An 18,043-nucleotide genomic window follows, 5' to 3' on the forward strand; every position below is an offset into this window, starting at 1 on the left:
AGCACTGTGGCTTCACAGCGCCAGGGTTCCAGATTAGATTCCCTACCGGGTCACTGTCTGTGTGGAGTCTGCACGTTCTCCCCGTGTCTGCGTGGGTTTCCTCCAGATGCTCCGGATTCCTCCCACAGTCCAAAGACGTGCAGGTTAGGTGGATTGGCCATGAAAAATTGCCCTTAGTGACCAAAAAGGTTAGATGGGGTTATTGGGTTACGGGTATAGGGTGGAAGTGAGGGCTTAGGTGGCTCGGTGCAAACTCGATGGGCCAAATGGCCTCCTTCTGCACTGTATGTTCTATGTTCTATGTGTGGGTGGAGCTAGGTGACTCACAAACTGGCATGACCCAGTGTCTGAAGGCTAGCAATTGCACAGTGACCACCAAATGCTGATATAGGTTTTATTCTTCATTTTGTTTTAAAAGAGGGGAGTTTTAGAACAATGCAAAAGACATAGAATACAGTCTAGAGTTTTGTGGCCATATTTACGTGGAAAATTAAAATGTATGGGATTGGGGGTAGTGTATTGAGATGAATAGAAACCCGGTTGGCAGACAGGAAACATACAGTAAGAATAAACAGGCCTTTTTCCGGATGGCAAGCAGTTACTCGTGGGGTACCGCAGGGATCAGTGCTGGTCCCGAGCTATTCACTATATATATTATTCATAATTCAGTTGAGCAAACTAAATGTAATGTCTCCAAATTTGCAAATTACACAAGGCTGGGTAGGAGGGTGAGCTGTGAGGAGAATGTTTCAGTGTGATTTGGACAAGTTGAGTTAGTGGGCAAATGAATGGCAGATGCAGTATAATGTGGATCAGTGTGAGGTTATTCACTTTGGTAACAAAAACAGGAAGGCAGATTATCTGAATGGCTACAGATTGAAGGAATATGCAACTAGATTTGGGTGTCCTTGCACACCAGTCACTGAAAGTTAGCATGGAGGTGCAGCAGGTAGTGAAGAAAGCATATGGTAAGTTCACCTTTATAGCAAGGGGATTCAAGTACAGGAACAGGCAGGTCTTGTTGCAGTTACACAGGGCCTTGGTCAGGTCACACCTGGAATATTGTGTGTAGTTTTGGTCTCCTCATCGGAAGAAGGATGTTCTTACTATAAAGAGACTGCAGCAAAGGTTTACCAGACTGATTCCTGAGCTGGTGGGACTAACGTACAAGGAGAGTAAGTGAGGGGGAATCACAAATAACTGAAAAATTCTAACAGTCTAGACGGGGGAGATGCAGAAAGGATTTTCCCAATGGTGGGGGAACTGAAGGTCATAGTCTAGGGGTAAACCATTTAGGACTGAGCAAATGAGAAATGTCTTCGCCCAGAAAGTGATGAGCCTGTGGAATTCTCTACCACAGAAAGCAATCGAGACCAAAACATTGTATGCTTTCAAGGAGTTAGGTATAGCTCTTGGGGCTAAATTGCTCAAAGAATATTGGGGGGGGGGGGGGGGTGAATCTGGTAAGGGTCCTCAAGATGCAGACCTGAAAAACAACAAAATTGCAAAGAATTTGTAGCTAAATTTGCCCAAACTTTTCAGCCACACTTTATTTGGCTTAGCCTACATTTTTCTTCACGTCTTGAATCTGGACATGCTTTTCTACATTAAAAGGATATATTACCACCACTTATCATAGTCTGTAAATACATTATTGTTATAATGAAAGTATTCGCAAATTGATAACAGAACTTTGCAGGTCGTGGTAATGTGTTTTTTTAAAGGGGTTGGAGAGATGGGAGGTTCCGATGACAGTGGAAATAAATAGAATTAGTATTGACTAAAGAACAAAGATTATTTCTGAACCAAAGCAAAATGCTAAAAACTATGGATGCCGAATATCTGAATTAAAATAGAAAATGCTGTAAATAAATGGAATGTGATGCCAGCACAAAACACATTTTCCCCCTCCCCTTTCAGTATTCCAGAGGGACAACTCCCTCAATAACTGCCAATATTCTCTTGTAGCCATCCAAGATGGACACCAGTAACACAAAATGGAAGACTGCAAAGAATGCAGGGAAAAACGGACATGGTCAAAAACAAACAGCTTGCAGAAGCTTTCAGCATTGAGACACTTGCAAAAACCGGTTTCCCGACAGCTGCAGAGTTCAGGCAGCGCTGCTAATTGGAAAACAGTTTACATATTAATGAGGTGATACCGGGACAATCCCGGGCACAATAGATACACTCAAGTATCTATTGATACTTTCAAAAGAGAAGCAGACACGATGGAGCCAGCGAAACCAGGACAATGAGTCCTAAGAACCACCCCAGCCATCAAGGAACGACCCTAGGATAGGGGGGTTCAAATCATATCGATTGGGGAAAGGCCCAATCGATAACCAGGTGAGGAAGCGCGCCCCAAGGGGCACGGACCTCCTGGGACCTATAAAAGAAGGTCCCGCACATGGTTCGGTCTCCTGTCTCCGGCCTCCGACTCCAGCCTCCAGAATCCTGTCTTTTACACCAGCCGTCGAGCAGCAGCCATCGATCAGTAAGTGCCAAACGACGATCGCTACCTTGACCCAGGCATTACTTATACCCGTGCCGACCAGTAATATCAAGAAGTTGCAGACCAGAACGGAACGAAGGCCTTGTTCCCTGACCTTGCCTGTTCCTTCTTAGATAAGTATTAGTCGTTTAATGGTAGAGAAGTTAGTCTTTAGCGTGTGAATGAGTATTTATTATAATTGTTATAATAAACTCTAACTGTTTGGACTTACTAATTGGTGTATAGCTTTATTGCTTTGAACTTGACCTTGATACTTGTGACAGTGTCCAGAGCATAGAAACAAGAAACAGAGCCAAGCGAGTGTTAAGCACACTTCCTCTGTTGGAGGAGTGTTAAACACACTAACTCAGAACGAGCAACACTCTCCCTTTCAGAAGGCACCTTTCCATGCATGTGCAATGAATACAACACCTGCCCTTTCATCGTCCAAGGCTGCAACCATTCTTTCCAAATGAAACAGTAATTTACTTGTGTTTAGAATCCCTACAGTGCAGAAGGAGGCCACTCAGTCCATCAAGTCCATGCTGACCCTCTGGAAAATCATCTACCCAGACACATGCCCCCCCCCCTTCTCCCCCCGCAACCCAATAACCCCACCCAAACATTTGGACACCAAGGGGCAATTTATCATGGCTAATCCATCTACCCTGTAAATCTTTGGACTGAGGGGGGAAACTGGAGCACCCAGAGGAAACCCAAGCAGACACGGGGAGAACGTACAACCTCCACAGTCACCCAAGGCTGGAATTGAACCAGGGTATTTGGCGCGGTGGTGCAGCAGTGCTAACCACTGTGCCACCCCAACTCTTGTAATTTAGTATACTATACTCGCTGCTCGCAATGTGGTCGCCTTTACATTATAGAGACCAAACACAGACTGGTTGACACCTTTGCGGAACATCTCCTCTCAGTCAGTAAAAATGACCCCAAGTCTCCAATCGCGCAACATTTCCCACCTTGTTTAGGCTTTTGTCCTTGGCCTCCTGCAGTGTTCTAATGAGGCTCAATGGAATCTCGAGGAACAACACTTCATCTTTCAATTGGATACTTTACAGCATTCTGGGTTCAACATTGGGCTCAACCATTTTGTTTTGTCTTTTGTTGCTGGGGTTTTTTCTCACTTCTTTCTTAATTTCTTTACCTTTTTGTTTATTGTCACGTGTACCGAGGTACAGTGAAAAGTACTTGTCTGCATGCAGCTCAAACAGATCATTTAGTACATGAAAAGAAAATACATAACAGGGCAACACAAGGTACACAATGTAAATACCTAGACAACGGCATTGGGTGGAGCAGACAGGAGTGTTGTATTAATCAGGTCAGTCCATAAGAAGGTCATTTAGGAGTCTGGTAACAGTGGGGAAGAAGCTGTTTTTGAATCTGTTTGTGCGTGTTCTCAGACTTTTGTATCTCCTGCCCAATGGAAGAAGTTGGAAGAGTGAGTAAGCGGGTGGGAGGGATCTTTGATTCTGCTGCCCCCTTTCCCAAGGCAACAGGAGGTGTAGATGGAGTCAATGGATGGGAGGCGGGTTTGTGTGATGGACTGGGCTGTGTTCACGACTCGCTGTAGTTTCTTGCGGTCTTGCACCAAGCAGGTGCCATACCAGGCTGTGATGCAGCCAGATAGGATGTTTTCTATGGTGCACCTGTAAACGTTGTTGAGAGTCAGTGTGGACATGCCAAATTTCCTTAGTTTCCTGAGGAAGTATAGGCACTGTTGTGCTTTCTTGGTGGTAGTGTCGACCTGGGTGGACCAGGACAGATTTTTGGTGATGTGCACACCCAGGAATTTGAAGCTGTCAACCATCTCCACCTCGGCACCGTTGATGCAGACAGGGGTGTGTACAGTACTTTGCTTCCTGAAGTCAATGACCAGCTCTTTACTTTTGCTGGCATTGAGGGAGATTGTTGTTGTTACACCACTACACTGGGTTTTCTATCTTCCTCCTGTAGTCTGACTCATCGTTGTTCGAGATCCAACACACTATGGTTGTGCCATCAGCAAACTTGTAGATGGAGTTGCAACCAAATTTTGCCAGGCAGTAAAGTGTGTATAGGGAGTACAGTAGGGGCTAAGTACGCAGCCTTGCGGGGCCCTTGTATTGAGGACTATCGTGGAGGAGATGTTGTTTATTCTAACTGACTGTGGTCTATGAGTCGAATGTTGAGGATACGGTTGCAGAGTGAGGACCCAAGTCCTAGGTTTTGGAGCTTTGATATGAGCTTGGCTGGAATTATGGTGTTGAAGGCGGAGCTGTAGTCAATAAATAGGAGTCTGATGCAGGAGTCTTTGTTGTCGAGATGCTCCAGGGATGAGTGTAGGGCCAGGAAGATGGCATCTGCTGTGTACCTTGCATTCAGACAGCTACTATCCTGCCTCATAGAACATACAGTGCAGAAGGAGGCCATTTGGCCCATCGAGTCTGCAACAACCTACTTAAGCCCTCACTTCCACCCTATCCCCGTAACCCAATAACCCCTCCTAACCTTTTTTGGTCACTCAGGGCAATTTATCATAGCCAATCCACCTAACCTGCACGTCTTTGGACTGTGGGAGGAAACCGGAGCACCCGGAGGAAACCCAAGCATACACGGGGAGAACGTGCAGACTCCGCACAGACAGTGACCCAGCTGGGAATCGAACCTTGTACCCTGGCGCTGTGAAGCCACAGTGCTATCCACTTGTGCTACCGTGCTGCCCGTTAAAAGGTACATCCTCTAGATGTACTTTTTGATTTGTTGCTTGTCCCACTTGCCATTTATCTATCCTGCCCTTCACCTGGTCACAAACCTTCTCTTTTGTTCTTCGCACCCTTCACCCTTTCACTTGCATTTCTCACTTTTCTGATGAAAGGTCACAGACCCGGAAACTCTGGCCGGAATTTTACTCTAACTTCAACAATGAGAACACATGAGAGGGAGTGAACACAAGGTTAATAAAACAGAGGATAGAATAAACAAATATGAGGAAACAAAATTGAAAGAACAGGTAAGTAAAATTAAGATGAATCCAAACGCCGACAATTAATAACTTCAGTCATAATTCTCCAGGCTACAAATTCCAAATCTTTTATTTTTGAAAGGAGCCAAGCAGAAATTAAACTCTTGCCCACAATATGGGTTGCAAATTCTTAACAGCCAACTTGACAACAGCAGAGTCACTGTCTAAAAGATAAAATGTTCATATCCTTAGTAGAGAAATAGAGAACATCATAAAGATGATTTTGAAGAGGAGCCACAATAAATTTTAAAATGACACAACACTAGCTGGAGCCAAGAGAAATGAAAATTTTCATAGCATGTTAGATCTGCATTTTTTTTCCCAAATGTTCTTGGTATGTGGGCATCACTCATAAAGCCTGCATTTGTTGCCCATCCCTATTTGTCCTCGAGAAGAGCCATGTTTTTGAACCGCTCTGCACTTTGTGTGGTGCAGGTACATCCAAAGTACTGTTAGGTCGGGAGAAGCACTATTTTGTTTCAACAAAACTTGGACTCAGTTTAGGGTATTTTTCCAAAACTTCTTTGACGCTGCATTTCCTTAAAAATCGCATTCATCCTAATTTGTGACAAAAACAAAAATTCTCGCTGCAGTGCTGGACACCACAATCATATTAATTACCTCAGACTCACCGAGGCACAGCATGAAACTGTCAATGAATAACCTGAGTTGCATGGTGCCATTTTAATCCCATTTCCATGGCCAGTGTTGATGAAGGAGCCATCATTGTTTACACTGCTAACTCCATCTCACTTATTATGGTCGCATTCAGACCCAGTTCACCGACTTTGCAAACTTGATTCACAGATACCAACTTCTAGGAATCCAAGAAAATCATTGCCAATATGAAATTGAAACAGAACATTCTAGAAATGCTCAGCAGGTTTGGCAACATCTGTGGAGGGAGAAGCACAGTTAACATTTCAGAAGAATGGTCATTGACGCAAAACATTAACTCGGTTTCTCTCCCCATAGATGCTGCCAGACCTGCTGAGTACTTCCAGCAGCTTTAGTTTTTATTTCAGATTGCCAACATTAGCAGTATTTTGGTTTTGGATTGACAAGATGAATAGTTCTTTACTATGGTCCACATTACAGATCATTGCCAAGGGAAAAACGAAAAGAAAAGATGGAGAGAACAAAAGGCATCTCTGTGGCAGTCAACATATCCTCCCTCTACTCATCCTCCTTCAGGCATTGTGCCCCAAGAGAGCTTTGGTGCCACAAGAGAGACTTGGTGCCCATGGGCTTCCACTGGATTGGTCCCGGATTATAATTGGTAAGGTACTGCAGTGGTTTGCCATTGCCTTCTGTAGTACGGCTGACCAGGAAGCTCTCCTGCTCCTACCGCCTGTCTTCAGATATATTGGAATCCATTCCACACTTTCTTCCTTAACCTAAACCTCTTGAAGGGACACATGCGCTTTCAACTCTAGTTGTTCATGCAAGTAAGGACATAATCACCCTGATACTGATTTCAAAACGTTAAATAAAGTTTCAATGGTTCCTAGAGCATGGTAGCACAGTAGTTACCACAGTTGCTTCACAGCATCAGGGTCCTGGGCTTGATTCCCGCTTGGGTTTGTCTGTGCGGAGTCTGCACATTCTCCCTGTGTCTGCGTGGGTTTCCTCCGGGTGCTCCGGTTTCCTCCCGAAAGATGTGCTGTTAGGTGAATTGGACATACTGAATTCTCCCTTTGTGTACCCAAACAGGCGTCATCGTGTGGCGACTAGGGGCTTTTCACAGAAACGTCATTGCGGTGTTAATGTAAACCTACTTGCGACACTAATAAAGGTTATTTATTTTTTATCACTTAATAACATGACAACCAAAACAGTATTTGATGTTTTGATCTAATCAAATAATTGAATTTATGGATACTTAAAAGCTATTTGCTGAGACGGGTATTACATAATTATTTGAATATTGTCAAACATTTAACACTGGTACAGGATCATACAGCTCCAAGAATGTCAATTGAATTGACTTGATTTGACTTATTTGTGATACTTACAGACTGTTAGAAAATGACTTCATAAATTGATGTTTTAAGAAAGTAACATTACCTTACAAATAGGTCCATTTATACATCATCCAGCAATCAGGATTTATCTTTGAGGCCCAAAAATAGATGTCGGACTAAAACGTATGCATAAAATCTTGCCTTACCAAAGAAATTCCTGATGAGATCAGACTAAATTATCTTATAATGCAGACCATCACATCCAGTCCAGTCCTCAAGTCAATAATATGTCCCTCCCTTGAGCCAATATCCTGTACAATCCAAATCACTGGCATGTCCTCAAACAAAAGTGATCATTTATGTTAAAATGTTGGTAGAGAAATAACTTAGCAAACAATTTGATTTGAGGCAGCTCAATCTGCAGCGAGGATATGCATTTCTCATAATCATTTCTTTCAGATTAGGATTGCTCATCATGGAATACTAACTCTAAAGTCTCAACTAACTGTCCTCACTTGTTCATGTGAAAAATAAAATAAGTGCACCAAAAGATATTAGAGCAATTTTAATGCATTTCCACTGCTCTTGCACCTTGAAATCCTACCTGAAATACATTTTTAAAAATGTATTCATTTGTGAGATGTGGGTGTCGCTGGTTAGGCCAGCATTTATTGCCCATCCCTAATTGCCCTTCTGAAGGTGGTGGTGAGTTGCCTTCTTGACCGCTGCAGTCCTTGAGGTGTGCTATTAGGGAGGGATGATGAAGAGATGCCAGCGTTGGACTGGGGTGGGCACAGTCAGAAGTCTTACAACGCCAGGTTAAAGGTAACACGTTTGTTTTGAATTTCTAGCTTTTGGAGCACAGATTCATCTGAGGAAGGAGCTGCGCTCCAAAAGATAGCGATTCGAAACAAACCTGTTGGACTTTAACCTGGTGTTTTAAGACTTCTTACTATTAGGGAGGGAGTTACAGGATGTTGCCCCAGCGACAGTGAAGGAGCGGTGACATATTTTCAAGGGTGGTGAGTGACTTGGAGGGGAATCTCCAGGTGGTGGGGTTCCCAGGTTATCTGTTACTCTCGTCCTTCTAAATGGTAGTGGTAGGTGTTGTCTAAGGAACCTTAGTGATTACTGCAGTGCATCTTGTAGATGGTACACACGGTGCCACTATTCGTCGGTGGTGGAGGGTTTGAATGCTTGTGGAAGGGGCAGCAATCAAGCGAACTACTTTGTCCTGGATGGTGTCACACTTCTCGAGTGCTGTTGGAGCTGCACTCATCCAGGCAAGTGGAGAGTATTCCATTACACTCCTGACTTGTGCCTCGAGATCATGGACAGGCTTTGGGGGGGTCAGGAGGCGAGTTACTCGCCGTAGGATTCCTAGCCTTTGACCTGCCCTGGTAGCCACAGTATTAATGTGGCTAGTCCAGTTCAGTTTCTGATCAATGGTAACTCCCCCCAATGATGTTGATTGTGGGGGATTTAGCGATGGTAATGCCATTGAATATCCAGGACCAGCGGTTAGACCCTCTACGGTCCACCGACAATACCACTATGCCACCATTTCCCCATGTTCAACTCATTAAAAATCAACACACATAAATCTTAATTGAAGTCTGTCATCTGACCAAAAAGCCATGAGTGGAATTAAAGGAAAAATTGTATCGCTCAACAAGTACTTACGTTAAATTTTACTATGTCGTAAATCAAGTACCGAGGAACAGGTTTTCCATCAACTTTGTCAATGATCATTTCCTAGCAACAGAGAAAGGAAAGCAAGTTGATTCAACAGCTTTACATTTACAAATTTAGCAAGCAGACATTTAAAAGTTGACTGATCAAGCATTACTCGCCTTACAGTCAGCTTACTATAATACATTTCCATTAGTTCATATCAGCATGGATCATACGACATTGGTTTTACTACGTTCTCTAGCAACACACACACACACACTCTATTCCCTGTTATTTATCATTAAGAACTACAGGAATTGTCCAAACTAATGACACAATCTTCCCATACATTTTTTTTTAAATTAACAAGCTTCTAAAAATGCATCAAGGGAACATTGGTACCTCGTCATGAAACTGTAACTGATCACTGTAACTCAGAATTGTTTGCAAATGTGAATATATCAATTGGCTTAACATTAATAAATTTTAATACAGAGTTAAGTTTCTCATCAAGTGGACATCGTTTATCAGCCCAATGTTCCAAGAGACGACAACACTTAGCAACAATACAAATGTCTTTTTCTTGCCACTCATGAGCTGAATTATTTGTCCAGCTTTGCATGTCAATAATGCAAATTCCCATTTGTGCCGTTATGATCTTTTCCATCCAACCATTCTGGCCCAGTGATTAGAAATTAAAGTTCATTTTCAAGTTGTCTATGCTTTGGGCTGATTATTCCAAAAATTTGGAATCATAAAGTACTTTTAATTGATGGCATTTTAAAATGGTTCTCAGTAGGAAACACAGCCTAAGCTAGTTTTTACTAAAAGTTTCAAAGCAGCATCTATGTACTCTAGTATTCTTCTTCCATATCGTTCTACACAGCAGTTGGCAACAGTAACTAACAAGAAAAAAAGTGCATTCCTCCAATATCCCAGAAAGGACTTCACAGATAATTTAAATCCTGCACTCATCCTTTATCAGCACAACTCTCGGCCATAGAACAATTTATCCCCGTACTCTCTTTGGGGAAATATCCAGTATTCCCTCTGACATGTATGTTAGCATGGTAGGGGACTAAACCTGCAACCTACCACTTCATAGCATTTCATCCAGGTGGGCCTACATATATGCTTTTCTTCTGCATATCAAACAGGAAATACATTAAGGATAAAATTTGCAGCACTTAGGCCTGGAATAATTACGGTAAGAACCTAAAAATGCAATCACTTTTATAACCTGGGCGAAATAATGTAACACAATAATTCAAATCAAAGGACAACTGGCTTGAATAAATCAATATTCATGCAGATGGAAAATTTTAACTGAAAAATAAAAGTGTATGTTTCTCTAATGGTAACATATGATCCACCTAACATTCTCTGTAGTCATTATAAACATTGGTACAGTGATTTTTGGAAAGGGTCAGACTCAACAGCCATCCCATCTGTGCCACCTGCTGCTGTTCACATATTACATTCATTTCCAATAATACACAAGCCAGTAGCTACAGCACGCTTACACCCCACACAAATTGACAGTCACATTGATCACGTTGACATTTCAATTTTGTCAGCTTTCCAATTGAGCCTTAACTTCAGTTACACACATAACTGGCAAGTAGTAAACTACATGGTACTTTTCACTGTAGATAAAAAATTTGTTCTTCACTCCTGCACAAGAGTCAAAATACATTGTCTCAAGCGCGACAACTCAGAATAAAATAGATTTTGTCCAGCTGTGTTTTAATTTCTTCTAATTTTCTGCCCTTGCCTTTGAAACAAAAGTATATACTCCCTATGATAATCATTGATTATAGACGTTTAAAAATTTCAGCAAAAACTTGCATGTGACAGAAACTATTTTAACCAAAAAAATCAAGCAAACATTGAAGCACAAAAGTGATCTAGATCAATTTAAAATATTTTAGGTATCAAACTTGGTCCAATGGTGACACTCCCGTCCCCAAGTCAGAAGGTTGTGGGTTTAAATCGCCTCAGAGACTTCAGCATAGAATCATAGAATTTACAGTGCAGGAGACCATTCAGCCCATCGAGTCTGCACCAGCCCATGGAAAGAACACCCTACCCAAGCCCACACCTCCACCCTATCCCCATAACCCAGGAACCCCACCTAACCTTTTTGACACAATGGGCAATTTAGCGTGGCCAATCCACCTAACCTGCACATCTTTAGACTGTGGGAGGAAGCCGGAGCACCCGGAGGAAACTCACGCAGACACGGGGAGAACGTGCAGACTCCGCACAGGAATTAACCCTGTGACCCGGGAGCTGTGAAGCAACTGTGCTAACCACTGTGCTACCGTGCTGCCCCTTACGTGCAGTACTATAGGGGAACTGCACTGTCAGATATGTCATCTTTCAGATTAAACATTAACCCAAGGCCCCATTTCCCTTCTTCAAGTGGGTGTAAAAAATTTGATGACACCATTTGAAGGCAAGCAGGGGAATTCTCCCTATGTCCATGTCAATATTTATCCCTCATCCAACATGACTAGAGTTTATCCGAACATGTATCCCATTGTTGTTAGTGGATCATTCCTTTGCACAAATTTCCTTATATTGCAATAGTAACTCACTTCACAAGTACTTCATTAGCTATAAGGTCTTTTGGGGTGTCCTTTTAATTACACATCTTCCTTCCCTTTGCTTCATTCCCTTAAAGTGACAGTAAATGACACTGGAAGAAATCAGCAGTAACATGTCCGTCTAAAGTAAAGTCACTTAAAAGGTAAAAAGCTTTCTTACCCCATCCAATAGTGTGTTAGTCAGATGAATACGAAGATCTTTCCGAAGAGGAAACTCCAAGTTCACTACATGAAACACGGAATAGTCTCTGTCGAGCATGTACACTTCATTCTTGCCATCAATAATCATCATATACCTGCAACAACAACCAGCACACATCAATATTCTGCATGCTCAAAAGAATTTCTACTTCACTAATGCTGTTGGCAAAATGGGTTTTTTCAAAAATGAGAAATAAACTGGAAAAAATCATTCTAGTCAATAAGTTCTAAGGTTCTATAACTGGTTACAGCAGCTGTTTGCAGTACGAGGTATTATACTAGAGGACAATGTTGTTAGTGCCACGGTCACATCAGTGACTTTGTTTTTGAAAGCTAGACAGTTATGTTACTGTACAATTCAGCAAATCTGCAGAGTTACACAAAACCGTATTTGAAAAGGAAAGTGCAGATAAGTAAGTGGGTGCAATAGCCTCAACATTAATGGTTGCCTGTTTGTCCAAAACAGATATATGGGTAACCACTCAAGTGAGCTGTTTTAAGCCACAATCTCTTGCCAAATTCCATTCTGTTCTTGGACACATTAATGGTATTATCAGGTTCCTTCAATGTCACTAAAGTAGACCAGCTGCAATTCTACAAATCCAGCATTTTATCCAAAACTCAAATTTATTTGATTAAAAAATAAGAAATAAGAGCAGGAGCAGACCATTTGGCCCCTCAAGACTGTGTCACCATTCAATAAGATCATGGCTAATCTGAAGGGTGTCCTTAACTGCACTTTCATACCTGAGCCCCTTAACCAATGGCTCCCTGGTAGATCAAAAATCTGTCTAATTACTAGAGAGACGACAGCAGAACAAGTGCACTTTTACACACCTTTTCCCCATAGCCTCACGTGTCAGAGGACCCATTCAGGATTTGGTAGTACCTCCGACATTCTCCCATGTTAGCTCAGAAGAGAATGGGGGATTTCTTGCACAGTTCTTGCTGCTAGCAGCAAGAATCAGTTAATTGCTCATCCACAACTGCATATATGGGATTCACGGTTATTTGAAATACAGAGGGAATATTGTAAGCAGGAGTGATAGATGGAACAAAGATCTCTTCCTGATTGAAACCTAACTGTTGTTACAAATAAAGCACCGATGGCATGCATAATAAGTCACAATGACTTTGTCTATTTACCTCTACCTCAGGCGAGAGAACCAAGCCATCTGAGCCATATTCTTAGAAATCTATCAAATAAAATCTCACGCTTAAACATTACTACACATTCCTGAAGATTTCAGTTGTGTGCGCAAAGAACCCCCTGTGTTATTGTTGCCAGATGGAACAATCTAAAGCTGCCTACCACCACGCATTCCACAGTTCAGGTTGCTCCATAGCCCTGGTTAAAAAATAAATCCTCTGGAGGAGGAGGTAGCAGAGATTGAGCCAGTGAAAATTCATAGTTTATACAACTTTAATCCTGCACAGAAAATAATTTGGCCTAAATGTGGTAAGAAGCCATCTGTCCTTAACCAATGTGGTTGTTAAAATGTCAAGCTGGAATGGAGATTAGAATATTTTTCACAGGATCAATGCACACTCCTTCAAATAATATTCCACGTCTCGGCTGCTTCCCCCCCCCAAAAATACTAGTTTATATTTCAATGGCTCCCCCTGCTTTGGTACTCCCCTTTCAAACTGACACCTATCCCTCTTCATATAACCCACTGTCAATTGCCCCACCCCTTGAAGATTACCACCCAATCAAAAAAGTCCTTTCTTCTCGAATGCATTGGCATCTATGAATTCCTAATTCATCTTTTCGTAATTCCATTTCCAACTCTCCAATCAGGTCTCCATTTTGACCACAGCATCAAAACGGCCCTCACCAAATCCATAAACATTCTGCATGACTGCGACAACGGTGCATTATTTAAAAAAAGAAATAAATTTAGAGTACCCAATGCATTTTTTTTCCAATTAAGGGGCAATTTAGCATGGCCAATCCACCTACCCTGCACATCTTTGGGTTGTGGAGGCGAAATCCACACAAACGCGGGGAGAATGCACAAACTCCACACAAACAGTGACCCAAAGCCGGGATTGAACCTGGGACTTCGGCGCCATGAGGCTGCAGTTCTAACCACTGTGCCACCGTATGCCCAACGGTGCATTATTTATCATCTTTTTCTTTTACCTTGGTCCACACTCTGACCATCAAAACATCCTCCTCCAACACCTCTCTTTTGTGATTATGTTCAATGGGTTTGCCCTCAATTGTTTCCACTTTTGTCTATCCAATTACCGCCAAAGTTATGGATCCATTCCCCACCCACACATTATTATCTCCGATTTGAGTTTCAAATCCCCACAGCACAATTATTTTAATCGTCCTTTCAAATCCACCCCAAACACTCTCTTGTCAACTCTCGTTCTGTGTATTCCTACTTCCCTTGGTCTCATTCAATGGTATTCATGCCACACAGTTCAAATCCTCATTTCTCCATTGGTAAGCTTTCCATTCCAATTTTCAGGAGTAATAGTCATCACAATCGGTGTAATTTGTGAAATGGGCGTTCAAATATATAGAAAATTGAATCCATGAAAGCTATTCCATTATTCAGATTACATTCGATCAAATAGTATACAGTTCTCAGTTCCATTTAGAAATAACTGATGAGTCATAAAATCATTTGGCAGTGAGTGACACTGAAAAACTGTCAAATGAAGATCAAATTCAACCAACTCAGCCTTTATTACATCTTGCACCCAATAAAGTACACCAGTCTCTACTGTTTTTTAATGTAAAGTGCTGTTATTTAAATATGAAGCAATTCATACACTGAGCATTTGCAGCACTGACAGCATAATATTTAAGCATCATCAATGCTAGGGATGCAGGGTTCAAAATGACCCATCATCATCCTTTCCATGAGCATCTATGGAGGAACAATAATAATAATGATAATAATAATAATAATAATAAATAATAATTTTTATTGTCACAAGTAGGCATACATTAACACTACAATTAAGTTACTGAGAAAAGCCCCTAGTCGCCACATTCCGGCACCTGTTTGGGTACACAGAGGGAGAATTTAGAATGTTCAATTCACCTAACAGCATGTCTTTCGGGACTTGTGGGAGGAAGCCGGAGCATGCGGAGGAAAGCCAAGCAGACACAGGGAGAGCGTGCGGACTCCGCACAGACAGTGACCCAAGCCGGGAATCGAGCCTTGGACCCTGGCGCTGTGAAGCAACAGTGCTAACTATGCTATCGTGCCGATAAATATAGTCATTTCACTTTCAAAGAACAGAAAGACTAATATGTTTTGAGGGTGAGAGTGACATTTATATAATGTTCACATTGTAAATAACACTCACACATTAATATCCACCCAAAACATCTGAAGAAAATCCCAAACATTACTACAGAAGTCCATTAATGAAGAAGACACCAATCCATTTCCAAATTACCTTTTGTTTTAATAAGAGGAACAGCACTCTTATCAGGCCAACTTCTTCAGAAATATCAAAGGGGTATCACTGAGCAACTAGTTGAATTTCTAAATTTAATATTTTGTCGCTATGCAACAAGTATACCAAGGTAAATGTTGATGAGGAAGGATGGATTTCTAATCTGGAAATCCATTGTTCGGGAAAACGCCAGTTATCCGGTAATATTGTGAGCAGTTCCCAGTGGTTATCGGCATAATTTTATTACAGTACTTTGGGAGCAGGAAGATTCAATATTTGGATAAAGAAAACCATGTTTATTACAGCTTTATAATGCATTATCACAGTTTTATGTTTCAGTCACTAACATAAGAACATAAAAATGAGCTCCTGACTTTTATTTAATACATTTGTACAACTAGAATTTGATAAATATTTGAACTGACAAAGATCCTAAGTGAAGAAAGATTAGGAAGCAACTGTCCAGTGTGAACAATTAGGAAGTAATTAATTCCAAAGAGAGTGAATTACTTAACCCACTTACCATGACTGCATCCAAATCGAAGTAGGAAAAAAAAACATTCTGTATCGTCACAGACATGAGGGGGGTTTAATTTCAAACAACTCTGATTTGTCCTCGCCCATCCATAAACAGGTGTCTTCGATTTTGATTTACCACTTTAGAATTGGTGGCATATTTTCCCCTCAGTTTTGGAATGATCCAATTAACTATTAAACTATTAATAACCCCACCACAAACATCAGATGGGGTACAAAAAAGAGGATTAATTGATTTTACACACACTCAAAACGCTGGAAGACCCAAACTCCCTCTTTGCACTAATACATAAAATTAGTGATGGAGGGGGGGCAAAGAGAGGTGCAGGGCAAAGACCACAGGTAAAATAAAGATTATAGTTTCAGAATCAGAAATCCAATCTGTATTCCTTCAGAGGAGTTAGCAGGCTGAAGCTTATGTAGGGTAATCCACTTTTCCAGTAGAGCCAATTTCCATAATGGGAGAAGCACATGGAGATGAATTAATCTTGTAGTGGACACTGGTACAGACGTTCTAGTAAGAATGAGTGTAGTTGAGAGCCAGGCAATTTAAACCTGAACAGAACTCTAGTTCTGCTGCTGTTTTGTTCATGGAAATTGGCAGACCGACTCTTTTAGCTTCACAAGGCAATATTCCAGATTGTAGCAGCTTGCAGGGTGGAATAGGGCATATGACAAACTCTCACTTACTCCCCTTGGTTTGGACAAAGGATGTATATTCCTGGTCTGGATTCTTGATATGGGTAATGTTTCATCCATAGGTTTAGAGGTTTCAGGGTTGATTGTTTTTACAGATGAATTGCCTCCATTGCCCACATCTGCCATGGAAAATATAAAGTGCCTTTGTGCATTTCCTTGGAATTTGATTTCTGCCAACATAGGGGCATTCGAGTATCTTTAGATATTACACGGTTGTTGTGGGTTTCTGAAGGTTAGAAATTCCTTTTGTGTAAATTGTAGCCAGTTTTCGCTTCAGTGTACAGCCTTTGTCAATTATATATGTTTTTAAATGATAAGTTAATGAAGTAGCCAGGATTATATAGATTTTGTTTTCATTTTTGTATTCTTGGCATAACAATATAAACAAATGAGACAAATTGCACTTATTTTGCAACTTTTTACAGTCTCAGACTAAAGGGACGATCCTTTAAAACAGAGATGAGGAGGAATTTCTTCAGCCAGAGGGTGGTGAATCTGTGGAACTCTTTGCCACAGAAGGCTGCGGAGGCCAAATGACTGGGTTTTATTAAGACAGAGATAGATAGGTTCTTGATTAATAAGGGTATCTGGGATTATGGGGAGAAGGCAGGAAAATGGGGATGAGAATATCAACCATGATTAAATGGCGGAACAGACTTGATTGGCCAAGTGGCCTAATTCTGCACTTATAGTCTTATGAGACTTCCTTTCCGGACTCTGGAAACGATCTTGATGTCAACAAAGACAATATCAGCACTCAATTTTCCAGAAGTGCGTTGACATTACCACTTTTTTAATATTTGTTAAAAGCTTGCTGACATTTAAGGAATCAACAAAAAACCCGAGCAATTAATCATTGTTGTGTTTTCAGTGAAATGACTGCTTAGAAGATCTAGTCTGGGGAAACAGCACTGAATTTTTGATTTGCTAACTTGAGATAACTTGAAACATCTGAGGATTAGCAACGATTAACAATCTAGGTGTCACACTCATGCAGCGCCTCAGTGTACCAACACCCTGCACCATGCAGTTTCGCACACAGCAAGTTTCTTAGCTCATGTGTCATTGGCAGAGATGGTGAATGGAGGAGGAAAAGGGCATACAGATGAGTCAATATCAAACATTAGTTAAAAATCAGAAAGCAGATGACTTACACATGCCCCTCTGTTTGGAAATAAGAGCACAAGAAACAGGAGTAGTAGACCATATGGTCTGTCAAGTCTGCTGCACTATTCAATGTGATCGTGGCTTATCTTTGGCTGATCCACATTCCTGCCCGATCCCTATATCTGACTCCCTGAGATACCAAAAATCAATTTATCCCAGGCTTAAATGTATTCAACAATTGAGCATTCACAACCCTCTGAATGGAATAGATAATTCCAAATATTCACCACACTTTAAGTGAAGAAATTTC

The 18,043-nt window shown here is 41.4% G+C and overlaps 1 protein-coding gene across 1 annotated transcript in view; it reads right to left on the bottom strand.

Moving 5' to 3' along the window:
• rngtt (RNA guanylyltransferase and 5'-phosphatase) overlaps nucleotides 1-18,043 on the bottom strand; it is a 519,190-nt gene that overhangs the window by 357,363 nt on the left and 143,784 nt on the right. The window contains exons 9-10 of the mRNA XM_038799337.1: nucleotides 11,924-12,059; nucleotides 9,164-9,235 (exon numbers count right to left, since the gene is read on the bottom strand). Coding sequence (XP_038655265.1) covers nucleotides 9,164-9,235; nucleotides 11,924-12,059 — 208 coding nt within the window. The remainder of the gene's footprint in view (nucleotides 1-9,163; nucleotides 9,236-11,923; nucleotides 12,060-18,043) is intronic.

The sequence above is a fragment of the Scyliorhinus canicula genome, chromosome 6, assembly GCF_902713615.1.
Source record: "Scyliorhinus canicula chromosome 6, sScyCan1.1, whole genome shotgun sequence".
Taxonomy (NCBI): domain Eukaryota; kingdom Metazoa; phylum Chordata; class Chondrichthyes; order Carcharhiniformes; family Scyliorhinidae; genus Scyliorhinus; species Scyliorhinus canicula.